This window comes from Falco punctatus, assembly GCF_963210335.1.
Source record: "Falco punctatus genome assembly, chromosome: 9".
NCBI lineage: Eukaryota > Metazoa > Chordata > Aves > Falconiformes > Falconidae > Falco > Falco punctatus.
Window position 1 is genome coordinate 16,317,072 of NC_137589.1, and position 26,329 is coordinate 16,343,400.

The 26,329-nt window shown below is 38.0% G+C and overlaps 1 protein-coding gene across 2 annotated transcripts in view; it reads left to right on the plus strand.

Moving 5' to 3' along the window:
• The window catches only part of CABCOCO1 (ciliary associated calcium binding coiled-coil 1), a 207,172-nt gene extending 181,918 nt beyond the window's left edge, over window positions 1-25,254 (plus strand). For both annotated transcript variants that reach the window (XM_080402738.1, XM_080402737.1), the window contains 3 exons: window positions 21,519-21,641; window positions 22,044-22,184; window positions 24,881-25,254. In XM_080402738.1, coding sequence (XP_080258864.1) covers window positions 21,519-21,641; window positions 22,044-22,184; window positions 24,881-24,943 — 327 coding nt within the window. In that variant the 3' untranslated portion in view covers window positions 24,944-25,254. The remainder of the gene's footprint in view (window positions 1-21,518; window positions 21,642-22,043; window positions 22,185-24,880) is intronic.
• Window positions 25,255-26,329: the final 1,075 nt, after the last annotated feature.

The following is a 26,329-nucleotide window of genomic DNA, read 5'->3' on the forward strand; positions in this document are numbered from 1 at the left end:
CCCATGTGCAGCTATGCAGATAGGAGGGAACGGGGCCATGACAAGTTCCTATACTGTTTCTTTCACCATTTAATCCTGAAGCAGGAGTCATTTACAGGATGCTAGTGACAGAGCAGAGGGGAAAATTTTGTTCTTCCAATCCCCTGTTTCAGTGTGCACTGACGGCCAGCTTCCACCAGCTCTAGTCCACTCAGGTTCACTATCTCCTGTTCTTCTGTTTTGGGAAATAGGTTCCTATCTGTAACTTTCACCAGCTGTAACTAACCTCACACTTTGTGAGTCTCCCTCAAATCCACTGCGTTGCTGATAGAAGCTAAGACTTTATTATGTATTTCCACTTATGATGCTCAGAAGAAGAACGTAATAGCTGGATTGTACTGTATCTCCTCAGGGTGAGCTTGCAAAGACAGCAGCTGGAGTCTTTTGGAGTTTCATGATTAAGACTATTATCTGAAGTATTTTATGGGTTGGCTTGCCATTGCACTGTTGAAGATTTGGAAGTGAAGTCATCCTGAGTCTCCTCTTGACCAGCTTAAAAGAGCTGAGGAGGAATACTTAGTTGTTTATACATAGTGTTTGCTTTTTCTTCCTTGTAAGAATGGGCAGAATCTTTGGCTGACCTTGAGATGCTAAGGTGGTGATTATTTGTATGAACTTTATTTGCCCCTCCCTCCCCTGACTGATTCTACCCTCAAATTTTGCCTTTGCCACAGACTGCAAAGCCTATGCCAGAGCCTGCATACGTTCTGCAGAGTCACATTGCAAATGGTGCTGTGTCCAGGATAAAACCCAAACATAGATGTTTTCAGCTGAAATACATTAACATTGTGCTCTCCAATTTTTATGATGAGTGGTCCTTCTGATCTTTTTGGTTGGTTCTACAAGAATCCAACAATATTGCAAAATGCAGAAAATACTGTTACTGCTCTCACAGGACAGAACATTTTACATGCATTACATGCTACTACATGTATTACTGTTTTCTTAGTGTTAGAATTCACATGCTTGGTAAAAGTTTTGTTGTCTCTGTTCTACTTAGATAATGCTACACAAGGAACAACGTCTTCTGTGCAGATGTTCCGTAGTTTGACTGTGCAAATAAGATTTGGGTTGTGAATACAGTCTAAGGAAATGGCATAGATTCTAAGTGATAAAGATGAATGTTGTGTGCTTCATTTATAGCAAGGCCATCCAAATATGGTCTCAGAGTTGCGAAAACATCCCGTGCTTGAGAAGTCTTGAATTTTCATAGATTCATAGAATCATTTAGGTTGGAAAAGATCTTTAAGATCATCAGGTCCAACCATTAACCCAGCACTGCCAAGTCCATCACTAAACCACATCCCTAGGCACCACATCTATGCATTTTTAAACACCTCCAGAGATGGTGATTCCACCACCTCCCCGGGCAGCCTGTTCCAATGCTTGACCGTGCTTGCAGTAAAGTTTTTCCTAATATCCAATCTAAACCTCCGCTGGCGTAACTTGAGGTTGTTTCCTCTTGTCCTGTCCCTTGTTCCCTGGGAGCAGAGCCCGACCCCCCCTGCCTACAGCCCCTGTCAGGCAGCTGCAGGGAGCGATAAGGGCCCTGCTGAGCCCCCTCCTCTCCAGGCTGAGCCCCCCCAGCCGCCCCCCATCCCACGGGTGCCCCAGCCCCTTCCCCAGCCCCTGCCCGGCTCTGGACACGCTCCAGCCCCTCTGCATCCCTCTGGCCGTGCGGGGCCACAGCTGGACACAGCGTTCCAGGGGCGGCCTCGCCAGTGCCGTGCCGAGTGCAGGGGGAATTTCGGATTGCTCAAGGCTGTGGGCAAGTTTCAGGCACTACCAGGCTGGAATTCAGGTCTGTATCTTCAGATTCACTGAATGTGTGTTGTGAATAGCTTTGCAATACATTGCAACCATTGACAACGTGTAGTACTCTTGTTTAATAAAACAGAGGAGTGATAGGGATGTTCCTTAGAGCTTATTCTACTTCGAGTATCTGCCTAACATTCTCTCAGAGTTTTTCTTAGCATTCATTTTGTATTCATGACACCCATTTATCATTTTCATCTCTGTCTGTTATACATTTAGGACTCTTAATGATTTTCTTTTGTTCTAAGGAAGATACTTTGCCAGCTTTTTGTATTCTTCAGCAGTTAGGATGTAGTTGAAGATTTACATTTGGAGAAATGTTAAATTACTGGTAATAATCGTATTTCAAATGAAGTATTTCAAGGTTTTACCCTTACTTAGGCTTGTTACAGGGGACTATTTTCAATTTTGAGCATTACTGTTGTCCCTGCAGGCCTAGATTAAAAGAAAGTGAGGGTTAGAGGCTTTTTTTTTGCTTTTTTTTTTTTTTTTTTTTTTTTTTTTAAGTCATACCAGTGATGCATTGTGGTGCCCTCCGGTGGGATTTCTAAAAATGTCATTACATTTCTGTCCATTTTGAGAATGACCCCTTGAGTCTATTGATAGTGCATGCATGCTGGTATGTAACTCAGTACTGAACCATTCATTTCTGTTTAGCAATAACATTTTGTTTGAGAAATCAAGAAATTGTCAAGATGGAAGTAAGGAACCAAACATTGCTCATTTTGACGTGACAGAGATTTTATCTTTTGTCCCTTCTCCCTTGCTGCACTTGGAAATATAGCTCTCTGAATTACTGAATGTAAAAATAATATCCTTTTCTTTGCAACCATGGCACAGCAAAACACAATAGGAGAAGTTAAAGACAGGATTTCAGTCTTATCTCCATGTTTCCTAACTACTGCTGGTTTAACTTCAGTTCCTACTCTTGTTATTCATACTGATTTTATTGCAGCATATTTAATTGTCTCTCTTTGTTCTGATCAATCCTCAGTTAAATGGGTAAATAATAAAAGAAAGAGGGTACATAATCAAATTACCAGAAGTAATTGGTCAGTCCAAGCATTACTGGAACTTTGTAATGAGCGGAAAGAACAGGGCTTTGGTATCAGAGTCATAAAGGCCAAGCCTTTAAAAACTGACATTGCAAACACATTGCTACACTGCCACATTTTTTGTGAATTTAAATTACAAATTATTGTGTATAATCAGAATCAGAGCAACTGAAAAATCATACAGCATGGATAGACTTTATTAATTTTGGATACAAATGACAGACATTAGACAAGCTTAGAAGTCTGACAGACTAGGAGAATCTTAATATCTGACAAGCACAAGATAAAATGAGAACTTGTGGATTTTTTTTCTTTCATAGTAGCGGGAACATTACACAAACTAATAAGCAGCAAACCATATGCATTAGAATAAAATGTAGAAGTCTGCAGTAAGGGAGCTTCTTTAGGAAACAGGGAAGTTTGAAGACAGTGCGTTAAATGGCCAACAGGACATGGTATATTAAACAAGGGACTGTGGGTTGCTCTGGGAATTGGGAATTAGACACTAAAGTTTTTCAGTGCTTGATTACCATTTTAATACATTTACCACTTTGCAGACTATAACATGAATTGTTCTTGTTCCACTTTGTAGTGAATGCAATTAAAGAGACAACCTGTTTTCTTCCTTAACACTTATCTGTTAATGTACTACCACTTTTAGAAGCAAAATTAACTGCTCAATCAGATAGGCATCAATAACTCCAACCTATACAGAAATATAGAATTTTATTGTTTTATTTTTATTTTGCCTTTTCCTTCCAATTCAGTTGGGGAGGAATGGATGAAGAGCAAAGAAAAGGTAGCATGACTGTTAACAAACTAAACCCTACTCTGGAATTCAGTTGTATAAAAGGCCATTTTTATAGATTTGTGCCACTTACAGGATTCTGTGTGTCAAGTCCAGTAAGTTTGGTATGGCAGGGGGAGTAAATAAAGGTTCTTGTTAAAAGTACACTAAACTTGCCCAATGCTACAATAAACAGCATTGGTGCAGCAGGGTGTTGCAGCTTCATTTTTACCTGGTGGTCAGATTGACTCTGTCAACTAGTTCCTTGTTAACACCCAGTTTACTTGGGCTGCATAAAAACTTCAATGTGACACTAATATTCTGTTGAACGCCATCTGCAGGGAACAGTAATTTCTACTCATCAATGTTATCTCAAATTCTAAAATTAAAGAAATTGTTGAGGTGGGGACTTTTGGACAAATTCATCATGGCATAACCCATGAAAAAGCTTTTAATGTCTCTTCTTCATTTATTGCTGTCAGGTATAAATTTTGAGTGTGCCATTAGGATTTACAATCCAATTCAGGTATCTCCATCTACTGTACCCAAGTAATTTCAGGGGATCTACTATGATTTTATCTCAAATAGACACTACATTACCATAGTGTTTAATGGTAGCAAAATGGAGCCTCAAACTGAAAACTATTAAATTCAAATATATTCTTGCAAAAATGAAAACATCCCATACTTACAGTTGTATAGAATACTGCTATAACTTTGTGATGTGTGTGTCCATATAAATGGAGTAGAAAGTGCTGTATTAGTTCATCTTGTGGCTCATTCACAAGTAAGACTTCATATTCAAAACATTTTAACTAATTTTGCTTTGTATTTTCTGTAATAAATTAAGGAGCCTAGTTAGTTTTCAACATTAAGGGAAGGTTGCTGAGGTATTTCTACAATATAACAGGAATTATATTTGTTAATATTGTTTGGGAGCATTTAAATTCTAATCACGCAGCCGAAAGGAAATTTCAAGTAATGGCAAGTAAATTTAAATTACACAACAGTAAAGACTTTCATACCTTTGAAAATATTTCAGCACTGACTTTTTTTTCACTTGCTTTGATTATCCATGATCACAGCAGCAGAATTCTATTGCTGTTGCCATAATTTCTAAAGCATAACTGTGCTAACATGAAATATGTATATATAGGTACATTTGCCAACTTGTTTTAATTTTTTCATTCACTTTCCTCCTCATGTACTGGGAGGGGCTGCTCATCAGTACACTGGCTGAAGGAAATTGCAGAATTGTTGCAGGAGAAAATGGAGATATGCAGGCAACATTTGCAGAATAAGTAAGCTTTTTTACTGTGGCTTCACAGTGAAGAAAATCAGGTTTCTGTCCCATAAAACCTGCCTCTTGGACCTCTGGGATCGCTCAGTACGCTAGCCAGCCAGCATTTGCTGGCCATGCACTTGCAAGTGTCTCAAAAGCACTGTGTGAGAGTATTTTTACACCACATAAACTTGCCAGCTTTGTACCCATTGAACATTACTCTGGATCAGGCCTCACAAGCTATGTGTATCTAGTAGCCTAATTCATATAGCTTGGCTCCTCCTGCAAGCTGGGTCTTGACTTAGATGGAAAAATGCAATACAAGATACTTAATGACTGTGGAAGGGAGGAAGACTGTCCCAGGGTACCTTTTCCTACCCTTCTTCAGGTTGATGCCCTCCTGCCGTGAGACTTTCCACCTCTTCAGCAGCACCTGCTTATTGTAAAAATGAGAAGAGAGAACTAAGCACCACTGTGACGAAAAATAGAATTCCCCAATTATTTTTTTTTTATTGCCATGTCTAACCTCTGCTCTTTTAATCACATGGACAGCAGGAGAAAGGGGATGTGCTTTAACTACTAGTTAGGTATTAAGCAGCGCAAATTTTTAGCTAGAAATCATGCTGTCAGTTGGAAGTAAACAATAAGGCCACATATATTTAATTTTTAATAAATTTTGAGCTATGCCGTTCTTTAATTACATTAATCAGGCAGGCTCCAACACTGCAAGCCTTAGGGCTTGAAGTGCAATTCCAATGCTTTGTAATAAATTTGCCGAACTTTGGAAAAAGATGAAATGGCTTAATATTAAACATTTGCTTGATTTAAACTTCACTAACCCATGCATTTTATCATTCATATTTTTTCAGTGCAATGTATTGCCACAGCAGAACGATCATAATAGTAATTGTGAGTAAGCGTTCCTTTTGCACACAGGTTTTGCTTATAAACTAGATGAATAAAGGGGCCTGGAGTATCGAGGGAATGCTAAAGATCTACAGAGCCTTTCACTTCAAGGTCATTGGTTCAAGCACACATCATTAAAGACAGAAAGTTAACATCTGACTGCTGCTTCGTAATATATATGAAATGAATTAGTGGTGTCAGTGGAGACAAGGGACGGATACAACCAGTTTCATAACAGGAAAAGAGGTAGGACTAAAGCCTAAGTCCAAAGAAGAGGAGGAATCAGGAGATACCAATTTTACCAGGCTCCTGTCTTCCCCTGCGTGCAGTCCTAAGGGCTGTATTCATTCTTCAGTCTGGAAAGGTCAGAAAGATTGTAGCCACCCTACTTGGTCTCATTTGATGTCATAAGTTTGATTGAGTTGAGTTGGGTAAATACTAGGTCGGAAAGGATCCAAGGAAAATTCAGATAGAAGATGGTTTGATGCTGAAGTAGTAGTGATCCTAGTTTGATGCTACTAGGCACTGCACAACAGGCTCTTTGAAGGAAGCTGCAAAACTGATATCATGACCACTTGTCATTACCTCAAGCGTATAAATCACAAGCAGAAAGCTGTTGGCCATGGTGTCCTCATGACTGCCTTCCAGATGAGTAATTACAGCCTGCCAAAGTTAATTCCCCAGTAAAGTTAATCAAATGAGGTACTTTCTCTTTTGATCAGTTGTGTGGTGGTGGTGTTTAAGGCTTTTTGAAAGATGCAGATGCTTTTCAGTGGTGTGATCCCTTTATGTGAGACCTCTAAGAAAATTAGGTGTGTTTAGAGGAAGGAGTGTGTGCAACATGGCCATGATTTTTATTAGCCACTTCATATTTAGTTGACAAAATGAAGTAATTTGCTTCTGTCTACTGTTGTAAAAAGTGCATTATTTTTCCCTTTTGTTCTCTGAACTACTGAGGCCTTAAAGGGTACTGTTCCACAACTTTTTTCTTCCTTTGGTTCATTGTTTTGAAACCTGGGCTGAGGCTGGACCCAGGATGCCTTTGCTCGATGTACATGGTTTTTAAGGAAATAAGCTATTTCAACCATTGTGAATGAGCCCTTTGACTTCTCCTTTCCATAGTGGCTTTAGTTATGTTCATACAGAAAAATTGGTTGGTTTGTTTTTTGTTTTTTTTTTTAAAAAAAAGCTTCACATAAGTAACTACTTTATTAATAAGCTCTCTTTAAAACATTTTACAAGTAAGAAATGAGAGTGAGAAAGACCAGAGAAGGAGAAACTCAGCCTTTTAGACGACAAACTCCACTATCTAGGCAAAATACAAAGGAGTTTGCAGGAAAAACAGAGATATGAAAAGCTGGCGTTTGGTTTGTTTCTTTTGCCCTTTAGCCCTTGTTACTTGTACACTTAAAGTTTTTATACCTTTGGAAGAGGTTTTAGTCACAGGTTTTTTATGGTTTTAATATGTGTATACATTGAAAATATTTAGTTATATTTTATATTTAATGTGGGATTTTCTTTTTATTCTCAACACTTGCCTGGAGCAAAAAGCATTTTTTTAAGAACTCTTACCCATCTAAGCCATTGAATTAGTCTTAATGTAGCAGTTGTTAATTTATAGGTGTTTTAATTTATTTGTAATGGGGAAATGCTACTGGAAAATTTTGTAATAGACTCTTAGGAATGAAATTGTGGTTACTTATAAATAAGTATGTGATGCTCAGTGAAAGGATCTCTGGAACATTTCTGAATTTTTCATTCAATAACCTTAGCCCATGTTTGTTTTTATGAGGATAGTGAAGTTCCAAGTGTTTCACTGAAAAGGCTAGATGTCTTTTGGAGTTAATATGTCAAAAGCTTCTGTATAAAAAAACATATTTCAACCTCTAGGTATTCACACATTGCAAGATTATTATTTCTGTTCATAAATGATTCCATCTAAATTCATATATAACTTTATTTGGCAGTAACAGTTTAAAACCTAATCAGAGTCGAAAAAAGGAAAGAGCTAGAGGTCAAAAATTAGATATTTTTGCAGTAGTCCAGGGGGAAATGTGCATAGTATATGTCAGTGCTTCCTGAAAGAAAACAGGGTAATTAATTCCTCACTTTGCACCTTGGCTTTTTTTGCATCGAAATTTGAATACAGAACTTTTTTGACATAAAAATCAACTAGGATTTAAAATTGTTGTAATCTCTGTAAAAAAATGACACAGACTTGAAGTCATTTAAAAATATATTCTCGAATCACAAGTTATGGCAACCTGCGATATTTGGTTGGAGGATATTTAGGTTTTGAAAGAAAAAAAATAGATCCAACAGAACTTTTACATGTCAAAATATTAGTGCATCAGCTTTATTGGAAAAAGCTGAAATTGTTCAAATGACCTCAGTAAAACAATTTGGACTACGATTCCCGGAATGCTCATGAAGCTGACATGTCTACATGTTCTTAAAAAGTCATAATCCATCATTCTGATGCTAGATCGATGGATTATGACTTTCTGATGTCAGATCTGTGAATTAAGGCTTTTTTGAGTACAGCCTGCTCTCCAATTATTGCCCCTATTCATATATTATAAATCATTATCCCTTCACCAGGTAGTCAGCAGTTTCTATTTCCTAAAGTTTCAGAGCCTTCTTTTTTTAGCCCTTTTGGCACTCCCATTGAGCAATCAAAAATGGAGAGTGCTGACCTGAGAAATAAAGCTTCTAGCACAGCAAATTGTTGGGGGAAAAACATTCATTTCTAATTCTTGTAGTTTCTGTTGAAATTAAGGGAACTAGATTAGATTGAAACAAATCTCATCCCTTTCCTGTACAAACAAGCAATATAATAAATTAGCACAGAAGATGTTGGCGTGTATTGACTTCATTTTTAGGCACTCATGCCTGAGTGTCTTAAAAATGATGCTTTCTTCTGATAAGTTGATTTTTTTTTATATGAAGACAGATTGACTTCTGATTTAAAGCTGAAATTTGCCAGTGTGCTATCTTAAGTGATTGTGTCTATTAGGTGCTGTTAAACTGAAATTCCTTTGAATGAATTATTTATAGAGTAATAAACTTACTTCTAATGCAATGGAGTATATGATAAAAGTAGAAAATGCTTTACTGTAACAAGTTTAAGTGTGTCAAATCAAAGTGCATCTTAAACAACTTTATTAAAAGATATTCAGACAAAAAGAGCTATTTTAGGACCTATCGTGCATCCAGAGAAGTCATTAAATGAAATGTAAGCATGCTATGTTGAGAATTATCTCAACATATTTCTTAAGCTAAGGGAATTTAGGTCTAGTCCATATGTGGATGGAAAAAATCAATAGTATGATCTTGTTGTTGTTTTTTATTTCATTTTGCTGTACTGATAGTTCTTCATTAGGATGCAGTTTTCACACTAGATGGCTGTGCATAAAATATGTCCAGTCAGTACATTGCTAGCGGAGTTGTTGTCAAAAAGGATGGTAATCGATGAAAAAGAAGGTGGTATAAGAAGTGTGATAGCATTCGTCTTTTATTAACTGTTTGTTCTAGGCCTGTGTCTGTCGTGAGAGACCTGCCACGGCGCTGGCTTGTGCCTCAGTTTCTTCTTTGGGTGGCCACATGGATTCTAAAATCCATGTCCCAAGGACTGTTTCCATGGCACTTTCCTGAGAAACAGATTTGGTTATCTCATGTTACCCCTGTTGCTGTTCAGTCAAGGCTGTTATCTGAAGCCGCATGAGAAAGTTAATGTAGTATTTTGCATGTCCTGTCATCAAGTAGTCGGGGTCGGGGAGCACATAATTCTTTAATATGCTGTAGTTTAATTCTTTTTAAAGCAAGACATTTTCCTGGCATATTCATCTCCTTACTGTTTGTTTCAGGAGCTCAGATGCTCTGGACGTTAATGACATCCTTGCTCTCACCTTTCTTTCCTTGTTCTCTCTTCTGCATTTTCAAATTTTGGCCATTAAGACTTCTAGGGTGCTGGTTTGTTGGGAGAGCACAGAAACAGATATTCTATGAAGGCTTCTGGAGAAAACATGCTTTCAAGGGCAAATGCCAGCACAGGGATGGAACCACCAGTGGGGCTTCCAAGCCTTTCTTGGTTTAGATGGCTTTCCAATGTAATACAGCTTTAGAGCTGAATTCTGCTGCCGGGGAGTTTAGTGCAGCTCCTTCTGCCATCCACGGAAGTAGACTCCAACCAGTTTTCCAATTTCCTGTCAAATGCCGTTGCCCACTAGATGGAGACATAATATTTTATACATTAGTGGATATACAGATGGTAATCAAACCCACCAGCTGCTGCCTGCTCTTTCTGGGCACCTTGCCAATTTACTGGCAGTATGTTGACTGGGAAGCAGACAGTGACACACTTTGATCGAAAAGCTTGTATGATGATTTCTTTTTGTTGTAATATTATTGTTTTTAAAAAAAAAATGATAAAAGAGATCAAGATGTGTATCTTGATCAAAGGGTACTGCTGTCTGCTTCCCCATCAGCAACTTCTAATTTATAGAAATCAGATTGTGTGGAAAGCAATCAGCAAAGGTTTGAGGTCTTTCTTGTTCTCACTGCCAAGACATGCTGACAAGTGAGAAAATTAAAATCAGAGAAGGTAGGGAGAGAACTAGTAAAACACTGGTTGAAATATAATTATTTAAAGTTCAGCATTTTAATAATTTTGGGGCTGTAAAAAAATCCAGTTAAAGTGCTCACATTGCCAATGACTTATATTATAAGAGCGCCTTAAGATCTTTCTCTGATGGAGGATGCTTTGAGACTAATTTACCACTGAGAGACAAATATATCTGTTAAACTACTTGTTGTCATGGAGAAATAACCTGCCTCTGGTTTTGGGGCCAAGTTTTTCAAAGGTATCTCCTATCAACTCTGTTTCTTCTACATGGAGCTGTGCATCCAGTATGATTTATTAGGGTGCATACATGATATAAAGAACACCTGCAACGAACACTTAAACTGGTAAATCCTATAAATGTGAAGGTAGGGTGTGCAAAGGGACTGTACTGAAAAATTGCCTATTGTGTTTGGTAAGGTCTTTCTCTTTAGGGTCTCTGGTAGGGTCTTTTCTCTTTTCAGCTCTTGGTATTGATTCCTTCTTTAAAAGCCATTTTTTTGTTTTGGATTTGTTAGTCCTTCTAGGCTTAAACAACAATTCACAGTTACATAGGTATAGATTGGTGTGTGTATATATATGGATTGTGTCGGCTGGAGAAAGACTGTGAATATTTCTGGCCAATGCAAAAACAGAAACCCAGTGGTAGTGGTGACAGTTGCTTCACATTCTGCCAAACGCTAAAATCAAAATAAAGACTTATATGACAGGAGGACCAGGATACATGATATTTTGCCTGCATGGAGAAAGGGATTATCAGAGGGAAAGTCTGACGTAGATAAGGAAGTGAATAGGGCCCAGCTCCAGAAGTCTTTAGAGTGCCATCTTTGACATGATCTTTGGATTATGAATCTATTGGAAAAGGCAGTTAAAATCTTGGTTTGGTGACAAGAGATACTGCTGGAGCCACGCTAGACTTTCAGCTGCTTCATGCAGACTGGTGTGCTTGGCGGTTGGGGCCAAAGGGGAGCTTGAGATGAGAATAATTAAGCGTACAGTTCAGCACTGCATTCTGCTACCGGCGTAGTGAAGACGGATCTGTTCAGCCTCACTGCCTCTCCTCTGCACATGAGACATCAGACTCTGTTCTTAGCTACTTCCCATCGCTCCTGCTCTCTTTCTCTGCACATTGACCCACGCTTTTCCCTGAGCTGCTGAACAAGTCTCTCTTTCCACAGGACCAATTTAATTCCACTCTGCCTTTCTTTCCATTGCCAGCTGAGCTTTCCAGCCATTAGCAATTTTTCTACCCTCTCCTCAACTTATCTGCCTGGCAATCCAGACACATTTGATATTCCTGATAGGTGTTTTCTTCTGAGGGTTAGAGCGAAAGACGGCAGCTTCAGAGCAGGGAATGTCATGTTTCTGGGTATAGCTGTGCATTCTTAAGAGAAGGTGCTGCTGTTTGGCATTTGCTCCCTCTAGGTACTTATGATGTTGCTCTTTAGGAAAGCTGCCAGGGAAAAGGTGCTGCTAAAAGGAATAAATAGATAAAACCCTTGACATCATTGCTTTAGGTTTTTTTCCATCAAAAGCTGACACATTGTCTTTATCTCATCAGGCAAACTGTGCAAACTTTATGATCACATTGTCTTTGCCTACTTTTGTAGAACCGTTTCTTAAAAAGACAAAACACAAGGGGAGGAGAGGAAAGCCAGTAGTGTACAATCCAACCCAGTACCCTTCGTATTCACTTATTCTGTAGCCGACTGAAGATTTTCGCTTCAAAGTTTGAAGCATTTGCTCTGGATTCTGACTAGTGTTAAAATTCTGTGTGATTGTGGAAGCGTTCTTTGAAAAAATGGCAGATTTTTATTGGTTTTGTTGCTTGTGTGTGTGGTAATATTCTAAAAGATGAAGTTAACTTAAGAGTTTATAAGGGATAAGGAGTTAAGTGAGTGTTGATTTGTTGGTTGGGTGTTGTTTTTTTAATCTGGGGAGAAATTATTCAGTAGAAGTGCTTGTTTCTTCTCATGCTTTTTTTAAATAAATTTTGAAATATCCACATTGGATTATATGATTTGTCATGAGCTTCCTAACAAGTCAAAGCAGAGTGAGATTCATGTGCTTTTTCTCCAGAAACCATTTCATGCCCCAACAGAAATGGAAATGACTCTTCTCAGAAACCTTCCAAGTCAGAGTGGGAGGAGACAATCTTTAAGATGTTACCTTCTCAAAAACAACCTCACATCATCCAAGGTGTGGTTGGCTTTGGCACTTGACCAAGAGGAAACTTACTAGATTTCAAATCACCCACCAAGCCAAGCTATGCTGAAACAAAGCTTTAACTCTTGCGTTCACCAGGCTAACCCTGCCCCTATCCACAACTGCATTTTTATTTGATGTGAATGACAGTATTATAAGATAGAGTTAAAATAACCCCAGCATTCAAGCTGAGATCCAGTATAAACAGATTTATGAGCATGTACTGTAATAAGGAGAGCCTGTTTACAATGGGGAATGAAATTCAAGTGTCACATAAGGAAGTGATGGTTTCTTTTGACTAACAGGCGATGGTTAGAATATTGTAGATTCAAGTTATATAGAAATGCAGTTGTAAAGAAGTACTGATAGCTTTGATGTGGGGTTTTGGGTGTACTGATCAAATATTCTGGTGTTAAAGCAGACTAGTTTTACATGGAGTGGTGACTGAAAACTGTAACTCTGAAATTTGAGAGAAAAATTGGTTTACTTCTGCATTCCAAAATTGAGAAATGTATGTTAATAACTTAATTTTGATGATAAAAACATGAAAAATAAGTCCCTAAAACAGTGTTGAGTCAATTTTCTGATAAAATAAATTTGTTTTCCCAATTTGTGATTAAAATGACCTACAGTAAGATATTTTTTTTTGAACTAGGTGTTAATTAAAAATATGGAAATGGATTTTCAAAACATTGCAGTTCACAGTGGAAGAATTACCATAACTGATTTATTCTCAGAGCCATGCCTGTTTTGAGATGTTTTTAAGATGTCTGTTATTGGTTGTTTTTCTGCATGATTGTTTCCAAAGCAAAATGTGATTCCAATAAAAACAGTAATTGAATTTACAGTCCACGGGACAAATTGTTGTTTTAACAGAAACTTATACACTCAAGCAAAGACTTTATGTTTTAGGTCTAATAACAAAGAACACAAGTTTCCCATTTTTATGTGACCGTATATCCTGAAAAGTTTTCTAATGTAGCATATTCCAAAAAAAATCTATATTGTAGTTTTTACATTGTGTGAGCAATTTTTTTTTTCCTCTTAGCTCAGAATCAATATTCTTTAGTGGTTTGTTTTTTGTTTTGTTTTTTTTTTTTAATGCAACCTTTTAAATGTTAGAGCAGATTTTTTCTGTAACATCAGCTAGAGGTGAATCAATATAGACAAGCCTATTCACATCTAATGCACCTGATGACTGAGAAGAGTTTAGAAAGAGCTTGTTCCTTTGTCGTTTGGTGGTGCGGGAATGTGCAGAGCATGGGGCAGTTGTGCGAGGGGCTTTCCTACGGCCAGTCCTGCATGGAAAAAACGTTGATTTCAGAGGAAATGTGTAAAAAGGGAAGGGAATGCTGTTCAAGAGTGCCAATAGACAAAGGCAGGAGGAGGGACCTCTGTCCAACTTGAGGCAGTGGTTACACATTACTGTATCAACAGCAAAACATTATTCTTCTGCTGTCAGAGTGTCTCAGCAGAAGCTCCCAATCACTTCTTGAACCCTTTTTGTTTCCAAAGTTTCTTGTAATGTTTTCCAGCTTTTGGGGGGAATCTTCTTGGTGCCTTTCTTGCATGTACATGGTATTCATGTTTAGATAAAGCCTGAAGACTGTGCTTGCTGAACTGAGAGAAATCTGGTAGGGTAAAACACAGCTCCCTGGGCACGTGCCTGCACTGGCTGATGTGTACACAGCCTGAGACATGCCAGAGATAAACATACATGCTGGGGATAAGCATGTCTACATTAGCATTTTGTTGGCACTCTTAGGGCTGACCTAAAGCCCTGTGGAACAGTAATAGTTGGTGAGACGTTCCTGCATCTCAGATGCAACACCTGGAAAAAACAGCCCGGGATAGTGCCAACAGCTGTCTGACTTTTACTGTACATGCTCAGGGCTGCAGGAGAAACGTGTGGTGCTGTTAATGCCTGCTGAGTTTCTACAGTGATCCTTTGAATAAAAAAGGGAATATTTCATATTTCCCAGCACCAGGCAAACCAGGCAGCCTGAGTGAGGAACCCAGCTTTCCTAGCTTCCCTGTATAGTCAATGGAAGAGGTAATAGGCTCTGCTTGCTGTGGTCCAGGGCAGGTATATTAAGCATATTATTAAGCAACATTGTTAGGTTCTTAGTTTATCTTATTCGTCCTGACAGTCTCTCAGGAGATGCAGTTGTCTTTGTGCTTACTGCAAGGAGGGGTTTTGGGGGTTGACTAAGCCCCTAAAGCAGGTGTGATGAATACCATCCCTCTAAGCAATTTAATTCTTATAGGCCATTTCGTTGCCAAAGGCGCATGCTCTCATGCAAACTGATTTTCTGAGGACATGAGTGAGTCTTTAGAAAATGTATGAAGCCTCCTCCCAGAAAGAGGTACCAAAATGCACTTGGCTGAGTATGCTTTCACATTTTTATCATCATGTTTTCAGCATTCACGTCAGATCTTTCCTAATTAAATGATTTAGAAAGAGAGATGTGCAACAAGGAAATGTGATGCTCTGGCATAGTAAGGTGAATGCCACCAAAATATTGGGCTGCCTGTTGAGCACTGGGTTCAATAGAACCTAATTTTACGGTTTTCTAATGTGATCACATCACTAACTAAATAAAAGCCTTACTTTTTTTAAGTACTTGTAGATGCAGGTAGGTGGTCACTGTGGGAAAGGTTCTTGTGTTTTGGGGGGGGGGGGGGGTTAATGGATTTGGATCCCTGTTGAGTATAACGGTACAGCCAGAATAGGAGCTGCCTGCTCTTTGCTTGTTTGACGGGTGCCCTTGAAGCGGAATGCGGGGGGGTGGCACTTCAGAGTCCTGACAGGCAAGGGTTGTACTTTCAGCTACTAAAAAAGAATCCTTCACCCCTCCTCAAAATCTGTATGCATTGGTTTAAAAGGGTTTTGTTAACCTCAAGCATTTAAAATAGTGAGACAGATCCCAAAAAATCATGAGAGCTGCTTAAAAATAACTGTTGATTGGTTCATTTTGCTTGCAGTCTAGTTTTTGAGCTTTCAAGATTTATGTTTTCAATCTTTCCTCTGCAACCATAAGAGCTAGACACTAACTTTATTTTTAAATGAAAGCTGAGATTCTCTTGTAATCCCATAACTCTAGGAGATTTGGCAATGCTAAACACAATGTGAATTTAGAGTGACCATTCCAAGGTGAATCATTTAGCGATGTGTCCTCAGCATGAAAGCCAACTGGGGATTTTGTTTTTTGGATGTCTCTTATTTTGTCTTTCTAAATAATCTGTGAATTGGCAGTAATAATTGGAAGCTTGATAAAAGCAGAAGTAGATGACTGTAGCTCAGTAAAATCAGTATTATTTTTTTTTCTGGTATGTTAGGATATTCTTACAGAATCTAGGTATTAAAGGCATTCTGCATTAAGATATCTCTAGAGAGGAAGGCTTTGGTTGTTTTTGTAGAAGCACCCTTTTCTACTCAGTCGAGCATTAAAATTGGCAGCAGTTCCTGGAGTAGCAAGAAAATCCTGGTTGTTGCCCTCATATAGTTACTGAAAACAGTAAGAGGATATGTAAAAGCTTTAACTCCAAGGAAAAATATTTATAACTGTGACAGTGTTTCCTTACAGTAATTTATGGGCAAAATGTAGGAAAGGAGGAACACAAGCTATAAATAATATTCCATATGTAAACATAATGGCAGTAGCAAATTCTTTTTATTTAAAAATTAATATTGATGTTCATTAATATAAATTACCACATTTCAGATGACTCTGATGTCCTTGAGGCCAGATGTCACTGACTGATTTACAGCTTCCTGGGGGGAGGAGTAGATCCTGTTTTGTCAATGTAGGCACCAAATTGCTTCAGATGGCTATTTCAGACTAGATTAATTACTGACGTATTGTCAACCAAGTTGATTCACATCTCAGCTCAGAAACATGGAAAACTCTCTTTAAAACATATTAACTTGAATTCTGAAATGAGGAAAAAGAGCATAAAGTATACCTTTGACTTACTGAACTTTTGTCTCATTTAAGAAACAGTGGTTTGAAAACTCCTGCCCGGGAACATGCACACAGAATTTCCATGTGCATCATTAGCAACTGGGGAACATACTTCAGAGGCCAAGTTTAGTCCCTCATTGATCTTAATTCTACTTTAAATATTAATACAAATGTGCACAGTGAAGGCGTCAGAAGGAAGCTCTGCCATCTTAGTCACGCTGCACAGATCATATATCTGGATTAAGTTTTTGAGTGCTTCATCATATCCTCCAGTCCTTCAGACCTTGTGTGTAACACTGCTGCAAAATAGGATGGCAAACATATTTGTAGAGCTATCAGCAGCTGGGAATGCTGGTGGGTGATGCCTCAGAAGGCAGGTAGGGTGGATTTGTTGTGTTTGCATATGTTGGCAGGTTAAAAAGCAGAGGGGGGAAAAAAAAGGGCAGGCTAGTTTGAGTTAGCGTGAGACAGTGCATCTCTGTCCATTAGTTATTCATTCCAATTCAACCACATGAAATACAGGCAGCTAACAAACCATATCTTGTAAATGCCTTTTATTCCAGCAACTGAAATTCAGCACATTTGTAGGTGTGCAGCTGGGCATGCTTAGCATGAATGGCAAACTAATGTAAATTCTGTATTAAATATTTTGTTTCATAGCAAATCTCACATATATATGAGAAAGAATTCTTTGCAGGTCTCTGGTAGCATAAGGTCCTGTGGCATGCAATTAAAAACCCAACAGAAGATACAAATATAGAGAACAACACACAAATAACACTTTTTTTTTTAAATGCATCTGTCATTCATATAAAATCAAATCCATATCCATTGAAAGGCCATTGAAAGGCTTTGAATGATGTTACAAGGCTTTAGAATTGGTCCATCCAGAATGTGGGGTATTATTTCCAATCCTTATAAATAATTATTTTCCTATGTTTGCTAAGATTAGCCACAGAGAATTTATGTTAGGACTTTGTGGAGAGGAGTATGGAATTTCAGACAATATTAAGCTAAAAGGTGGTTTTAAAATGTTTCTGTGATACAAAGCCTTGTATCAAAGAGGCACGTGCACCACCCCCTCAGTCTCTTTTCTCATTTATGAAATAAGCATAAACTACAAATTCTAGTTTTCAGCAAGTATGTTAGTAAATCCAAACTGACCTTGACCTTAGCTTTGCTAATTTACAAACTCTGATATTTATTCCCAGAATAGATTGTTTCCCTTCATACCACATACATAAATACTGCAAATCTTTCCAATAACTTGAATTAGAGTGTAAGTAAATAGCTGGGTTTAATCTACATAATATTTTGAGAGCAGACGTTCTGTGCTATGACTATTAAGATATACCCAGCAGCCATTTGTATAATACTAAAACCTCTTACATATATTATTAAAAGTAATGCTATCAGCCAGGGCTTGTTTTATGCCACAGAAACTTAAATAATAAAATACAGTGTGGATAAAACCTGCAATAATAGTAACTTAAGCAAAATGAATTTAAGTAACAGATAACATCTGGGAGAAAATGTAATGGTATATTGGTAAGTTATGCAAAACTAATTGTATAATAAGTACCACATCTGTGGAACTCATTTATTAGAATGCTTTACCAATCTTCTTTCCTGCCATTATTCTGTTTTAGAAATTTTCCTGTATACTATTTTATTGTCTTTGCTCTGCCTACATTTGTAAAAAGGTAATTTGCTAGCTCTCAACAAGAAGTATGTGGGTTTACGTACAGAACAACATGACACTTTTTGTACTTAGCTCTCTTTATGCACACTTCTACTAGAAAGAATTCCAGAGAAAGATCGTGATGTGGGGCTGTACTTTGAGAATGATGTTTGAACACCAGCTACAGCCCTCAGCTGTGACTGCACCGAGGCTTGGTGCAACCTGGGTGGCAAAGAAAGGTGACACTGAAGGATATTTACCACATTAACTTCTGCTGGGTGCTAGAGCAGCCTTTAGCCTGCTCTAACCTGTCCAGATTCAAGAGGCCTTTGGGCACCCCACCACACCTAGGAATTAATAAGAATATTGTATTTAACTTCTGCTCCCTCCAGTCTCTTTTGGAGCATCCTTTTATCTGCAGCTGACACTGATATGCCATCTACATTTGTGCAACTGCCTTACGATTTCTTTATGTTTGAATTCTCTTGGACCCATTGGACCGCAATGTGCAGGAAAATATTGCCAATTAATTTTAAGGCATTATCATCTTGCCAAACTGTTTCTCACATTTCGATAGTTATATTGATTCAAGAGGACATTTTGAGTAATACATCTTTGTCATAGTGAATAACGCTCACATAATGACAAATCTTCAGGAATTAAAAAAGGGAGGATGAATTTTTTAATGTAGGTCAGTGGAAGTAATTCACCATAAATTTACTGAGACTTCAGAAACTAGCAACATTTTTTAAAGCCAGTGTAACTGTATAAAACTTACTGTGTCTCCTCTGTTTTTAAATAGATTTTACTACAGAGCCATTGGTGCTATTAAACATGAGGTTTTGTTCAAAGGAAATACAAAGACTTAGTTGTATTTTTTAGAGGAAAGTATTGCATCAGAAGGATTCATTTAAATACATTTGTTGGCTTCAGGCTCTCGCCACAATTCATTCGTTCTAATTTTCCCCTGACTTGTTAAGGACACAATGTATAGGAAGGAGCAATGCAGAATGGCATTTTTAGGTCACTATATTTTGGCTGTAAACTGTGGTACTGCTCATAAACTTATTATTACTAAACAAAATACTTCATATTCCACACAGAAGTTTCACAGTCTTTTAAAAAAAAAAAACTTTTGGCTGAATGTTGAGACTATTATGGCTCATTAAAGAGACTAGTTCTGCTGTAATTTAGTTATTTTTTAATGATCCAAGGGTTATTATTAGACACGGAACAGATGAGTAAAGAATGGCTCTCTTTAAAAGTACGCAGTGAAGTAAAAATATTATTCTAAAACAAAACCTCTGAAAACCTTATCCATGCTACAAAAATGTATTTGATCACCCAGGAATTGATTTTTAAAAACCTGGTCTAGATTTTTTACATTACTTCATATTTTTTTTAATTTGGACTGGAGGGAATAAATGGAATAATGATTTAATCTAAACAAAGAAAATGTTTTGAGTGCATAGCTAACCAACTAACCAAAAGATGTTATTTTAAGGAAGCAGAAAGTAATTGTGAATTCGCATCCAATTCAGCTAATTTTAAAATAAGAAATTATCAGGTAAGAAATCACAGAAAATGGAAATATTTGCTAAATCAAAAGAGCGCTTGCTTAAAAAAACAGAATTGGAAAACAAAGCTTCTTTTTGTATTAGAAAGAATAACATTTAGCTCAGCTTAAGGCTTTTTCATTTTGATGCAAAACCTAAACTTTCTGATCATTCCTTTTGTGAGTCTGTAGGCTTTAGTGCAGTAGTACTGTAAAATTTGAGCCACAAGTGATACAGGAAATCTTTATCTATAAAATCTGGATTTCTCCTGACATTCTGGAAATCTTTCTGTCAGCCTTTTGGGTTCTTATAAACATGGGTTAATACTGCCTACCTTTTCTAGAGAGCTCACACATGACAGGAAATCTTGAAGATAATGACAAAGTCCAAATATAGCTTCTGAAAAGCTTCTGGGACTACAAAAGAGATTTTTTTTTTTATGCAATATAGCACAATGGCTCTGTTTCCCTGTTCATTTTCAATTTTTGCGATCACTTTTGCAAATGTATGGAACCTTTAATATTTTCAGCATGTTTAACTGTAGCAAGTAACTAAATAAACCAAATATCAAGCTAGCTATGATTTCAAAGGTATGAGGAAATTAATTTATAGGAGCTGCAATTACGCTGATGTGAATTAATGCAGTTGACTTACACCATCCAAGCAAAATCATGTTTATAATAGCTGACTCAGAACTGGAACATCTGCCTGGTATTCTCAGCGGGCACTTCCCATCGCAGCGGCCCCAAACATACCATTTTAGTATTATACCCTGTTCCTTGCTTGTCCAAAAACGCCTTTTGTCCCCCTGTTTGGCACGTATGTTCTTTGTCATCCATTTTTTTTTAAAAAAAAGACACACAAACTTGTCCCTTTAGAGGACACAGGGCTGTCTTCTGCATCACTTGTGAGAGCCTGAGCATGGATTAAGTGCTGCATCCAGCTGCTCCGGGTGGGGAAAGCCATTTCCTTGTCAGAGCATTCCTGGAGCCACAGTTCACACGCCAGCAGAATAGCACTGAGGTTCCCATGTTCACAGGAAAGAGAAAGAGGAGCAAATTGATGAAGCAGCAAAACTTGGGCCATTAGAGACTCTTAAATTATAGTCACATATTAAAATATTTTTCTTACGGCCTTATTCGATGCAGTGTCACTGCAACTTTACCCCACGTGACTCCTTTGATAGAATACCTAGTGGTGAGCTGGGCCCTCTAATTCCAAAATGCAACCAAGATCCCTGTTCAGAAGTGACAAATTTGCATTGGGAAGACTGCATGTTACCTAAGCACTGTGTTTGCTAAACTTAATTATCCACATGAGTAAGAAGCTGTAGTGTTATGAAATTATGAAAATCATCTGTTCTTTCCAAGTATTATAAAGAGGCCCCCTTGAGATGCAGCTAGAAATTAAAGCTGATCTATAATAATTTTCAGTATGCTTTCCAGTTCTGAGCACCTGGATAGTAACAAAAAAGGTATTGTTTTTTGTTGTTTGCCAGCCATTTCATTTCTATTTTAAAAAATCTGCAATAAACCTCTGAACAATAATTAAACCTGAATTACTTGCTTTTTTTTTCCTTTTATTTTTTTTTTTTTAATACTGACAGTATGCGATTGAACTTGCCCAACCTGCAGTTCCCCCCTTCCCTGCTCTGCTGGAAGAAGGCATACCTTCGGATATCTATTCATCATTCATAATATCGCCAACAGCTGCAGAGGCAGAATCTAAGGTATAGAATTTGTTCTTTTTCTTGGTTTTTTTTAAAGCTCTTTTTCTATGAGCCTCCTACTCGTTTATTCCCATTGGAGCCCAGCCACTAATGACATTTATTCTCAAAAATATAGCATACGTTCTCTTCTAAGATTGTATGAAATTGCTTTTAATGCATTAATCAGTCAGCAGAGGACATTTCTTTGAGTCAGCACCTCTGGGCTCTCACCCGATGCAACTTTATAACCTCAGGATCTGCCTGGCCTGGGCAGTGAGAGACGCTGACAGTCTCTGTCACAGCAAGAGTTCTCAAAAGCAGGCTTCATGCATTGCTGCATGTCTTTGGGCTGGTGCTGCTTGGTCTTGTAGAGAGCAGGAGGATGTTCTAACTCACATGTTTCTTGTGGTCGGTTGCTGCTAGGGGTCTGACCAAGAGGGTTACCTGGAAGAGCCCTGTCCAGAGGCAGAGTCCTCTGAGGCAGATGCTGTGGCTGGTGTCACTGCTGAAGATCAGAAGTCTGCAGTGGGTGAAATCCCAAATGGAATTATTGGCAACCTTGAGGTACTATTGCTAGAAAGCGATTTACTAATTCTGTGTATGGTTACTTAGCTAGCTCAGCCTTAATGAATATAAACTGTATTCATGCTAAAGCTGGCAAAAAGCACATCCATATGCTGTAAAAATGTGAATTAGCCTCTATAAATAACTCCTAGTTTAGTCAGCTTACATGTGATATGATAAAAAATATTCAGTAATATAACAACATATATCTTCAGCATTACTATGTGTTAACAAACATGGGCCAAATCCTGCTCTCAGTGATATCAGTGATAAAATTCCTTTTCAGGGGTTCGGGATCAGCTGCTGTGATGGAGCATATGCACTGTGTGCTTAATATAAATTGTTAGATGCATCTGCATTACACATCCTTCAATCTTTGTAAGAAATAACACTTTTATGCCAATTGTAGACTTCATTTGCTAGGTGCAAAACTGTACAAAAGCTGCCTTAATGGTACAGATCAGCTTTCAGTATGTGGTTCTGTGGGCTTCATGAAATGGAAGGAAGGTATTGTCAGTGGACTTAAATTTCTTGTAGGGAGATCTGCTTCTCTACAGGGAGGTCTGTAAATTGAAACATGTGGAAAGCCAGCAGAGTAGATCCTTGTTATTTTGTAAACTGCTCCCTCAAGCATGTGAAATTATTGAAAGCAAACCAGCTAGAACTCGGTTCCACCAAGGAACTAGTGGAATTCAGTGTTGTTTGCAAAAACCAGGTGGCATTACCACTTTAAACTTTAGGTACAGCACACTGGACGTTGTTGACCGAGCAGCAGTTTGTTAAATATCTACTGTTACATGAAAACTGTGATATTGGTAAATTGCTTTACGTGGATTATGCATGAATGGGAAATATAAATTAGAATAACGATGCCATCATTAGATCTACCTATTTGTTTTCATATTCCATTTCAACATGTCTTTAGAAACAGGAGGGAGCCTGGCCTATGTTGTCTTAATTCCTGTCCCTACCCGCTGAAAAAATGGAATGCCTGCTTTTTGCGTGACCTTGGTTTCGTTTGCATCAGCACTAAGAGCTTTTTTTCTTTACAAAAACTGCACGGATGAGAGAAATCCCTCCCCATTTTGTTTCTTCTTTTGCAACTCTGGTTATATACACAGAAAATAATTTCCTTTTAGTTTTTAAAAGTCTTACACCGATGTATCTTTTCCACCCAATTTCTGTTTCTTGACCTCCAAAGGAATCTTATCGTTAGATTTTTACCTGACACATGGTCAGACTCATACCATTTTGTTTTTATGTGTGAACTGTGATTTCACAATCTGCATTTTGTCTCCAGGGAACATAAGGCAGCTGTTCCTCTACTTGAGACTAGAAAATAACTTAGCCTGGTATCACAGTGCTGACACTCAGTGATCACAACAGGAGCCATCGTGAAGTATGGTGGCAGCTGATTTTCACTGAAGGTAGAATCAGAGACAGAGGGATGTAAAAACTGAGAAGAAAGGGCAGCTGGGGTGTCTGGGAGAGGATTATCCTGGAGGATCAGTGTTCTGCAGCAAAGCAACTAAGTATACCTATAATCTAAAGGGATAGGGACATATTTGTTGATATGTGAGGATGGATTGAATATGGTGAATGCCATCTCCAGAGATGCAAAGACGAGATAGAAATTCCAGCTTTTTGACGCTAATCTGAGCTACTCAGAACTGTGAAAACACTTTAGCTGTGGTTACCCATTGATAGGTTACAGTATAACACTAGCAGGGATTTCTAGGACTGGCATGTCGAAAAGTTCCTAGAATGACAAGTTACTGAGAGCTTTTCTGGGCCAAATCCATTCACTTCATCAAAATTACATGAAATCCATTAAGAATGTAACTTTAAGTTTTGGAACTGTTTATGTAGAGTCTGTAAACACCTTTGAGCCCGTTCTAGTTCTTGGAACAAAACTTTGTAACTCTTGGAAAGACTGTCATTGTAGTCCTTCCATTTCTCATGCATTTTTGCAGTGATGAATGCTGATGTGGAGAAATAGACATAAATTCCCCATAAAACTCCAGTATTTGTGGGATTTTTTCCAGTGATCCTACATTTCCAAATGCTATAGAATTAAAGATTGCTATGCATTATGATTGCCAAGTATTTCACCAGAATATGTCACAACGCTTGCACCTTCTCCACAAATGTTACATTGTAAATTAAACACTCAATGTCTACAGCAGTCTGGATTTCCAGAATTGTGTTTGTAATTAAGACAGACAAGCAACATCACAGAAATATGTCTTTTTATTGTTCATTTTCAGTAATGCTTTCTAATTCCATCCATGTTTCAGTAAAATGTATTACACGCGAGAACAAACATCTGCAGCAAAGGAAAACAGTGGCAACAACCAAATCCCAAAGCAATTTTTCTGATTTGGTGTTTATTGGTAAAGGCTGTCTGAGAATACAGGCAAATTAGCCTATCTCCCAAGGCAAGGTTACATGAGAAATGGCTGTCCCAGATCACTTCCTGTTCACGGCAGACATACCATACATCGGAGTTGTGCACAGTAATATGATAAAGTGTTATCATGTAAGTACAGGCTGAAACACCGTTATGTCTGCAAAACAGGAAGGTGTATAGGATAATGTCTGTCTTGCTGCACTACAGTGTGTCAAAACCACAAAGACAATGTGCAGCCTAAGATAGCTGCATCATAACCACTTTTTTCTTCTGATTTTCTTTACAGGCAGACATAAATGAAAAGCTGCAAAGGCAAGAAGAAGCTTGTACCTTCAGAACAGAAAATTAAAACCTCCTAAATAGCCAGATAAGAAAGGTGACGTTGAATTATAGAGAAATTGGACAGTAGGGGATGGCGTGCACAGAGGGCTGGCTCCCTGCCTGAATGTAATTATTTTTGTATAAAGGAATATAGTTCTGCTAACATTTACCTAGAAATAGTTCATCCCAGTTCCTCAAATTTACTGTGTTCTGCCAGTGTTGTTATTTAGTTCAGGCTTAAGTAGAAGATTATAAACAGAAGGATATGTAATTAAAACATGTTGAAGTGCAGTTTATATCTGAATAGAAATACTAATTAAAAAAAAAAACCTCACCGTAGTTTCATTCTCTCCTTTTTCCAGTTGTGAAATATTTAACAGTTTCTGCTTTACACCTATGCTTCTTTTCAGGGAATTTTGCTAGAAGGAGAATACATAAAGAGAAAACATAATTTTTAGGCACTGCAGCTATAATAAGGAGAGAATTTAATTAACATGTAATTACACACTTTTCACTGCAGTTATTCATTGATAATATGTATGTTATTTCATTTTAAATTGCTTCCTAAGCTTTAAAACAAATTTAATATCTTACACTTCTTCATTTCCACCATATTAAAATTGCATAAGTGAAGAGTTTGTGTTCCCAAGAAGAGTTCCTTTAGATTTCAGGGGAGATTTTTCTGGAATGCATGTAACCTTTTATCTGAGAATGTTTCCATGTTTTGTCAGACATTATAGAAAAGTTTTGAACTCAAAAGGAATCTAACCAAATGAATGACCTCAGAAGAACCGGTTTAACATCTATGTTTCAAAATCGAGCCGGTATTAATTGTTGTGTTACAGAACTCTGCCCTAGAAAGCACATTAAATACAAGTCATGCTGTCAAGCGTAAAATCTGGGTTGGATTACATGTTTAGTGGAATATAGGAGAAATAGACTGTTTTATTCATTACACTTTCATATTTGTTTCCCACTAAGTAAAAAGTTAGGGTTTGTTTCATTTCATCCCCATTTTTTATGGTGATAATGAAAAAGATTGCAAGCCAGACTCAGCCCAGTAAAAAAGAAAATAGCTTCAAACAGTTCCTAAAAGATCTTGCCTGGTGCTGCCTGGCTTGCAGGGGTGTGCTCCCAGCTGGTGCGGGGACCTGAGCGTGCAGCCACAAGTGACCACGGGCATTGCCTGCACGTCAGCGAGGAGCGTTCCGGCAGCTAAAGACAATGTCCAGCAGCTGCATCAGGGCACCCATAGCCTGGGTGCGCTCTTCAGAGCGCACGGCAGATGTGGGTACGGACCTCTGGTAAAGCAGTGGTTTGAAATTTAAGCAGGTAGAGTATTTTACTTGGTCTGCTGCGTTGAGAAAAATTCTTCTCCTGGTACACGATCAGGAGAAGTAAGCTCTGTAATGAT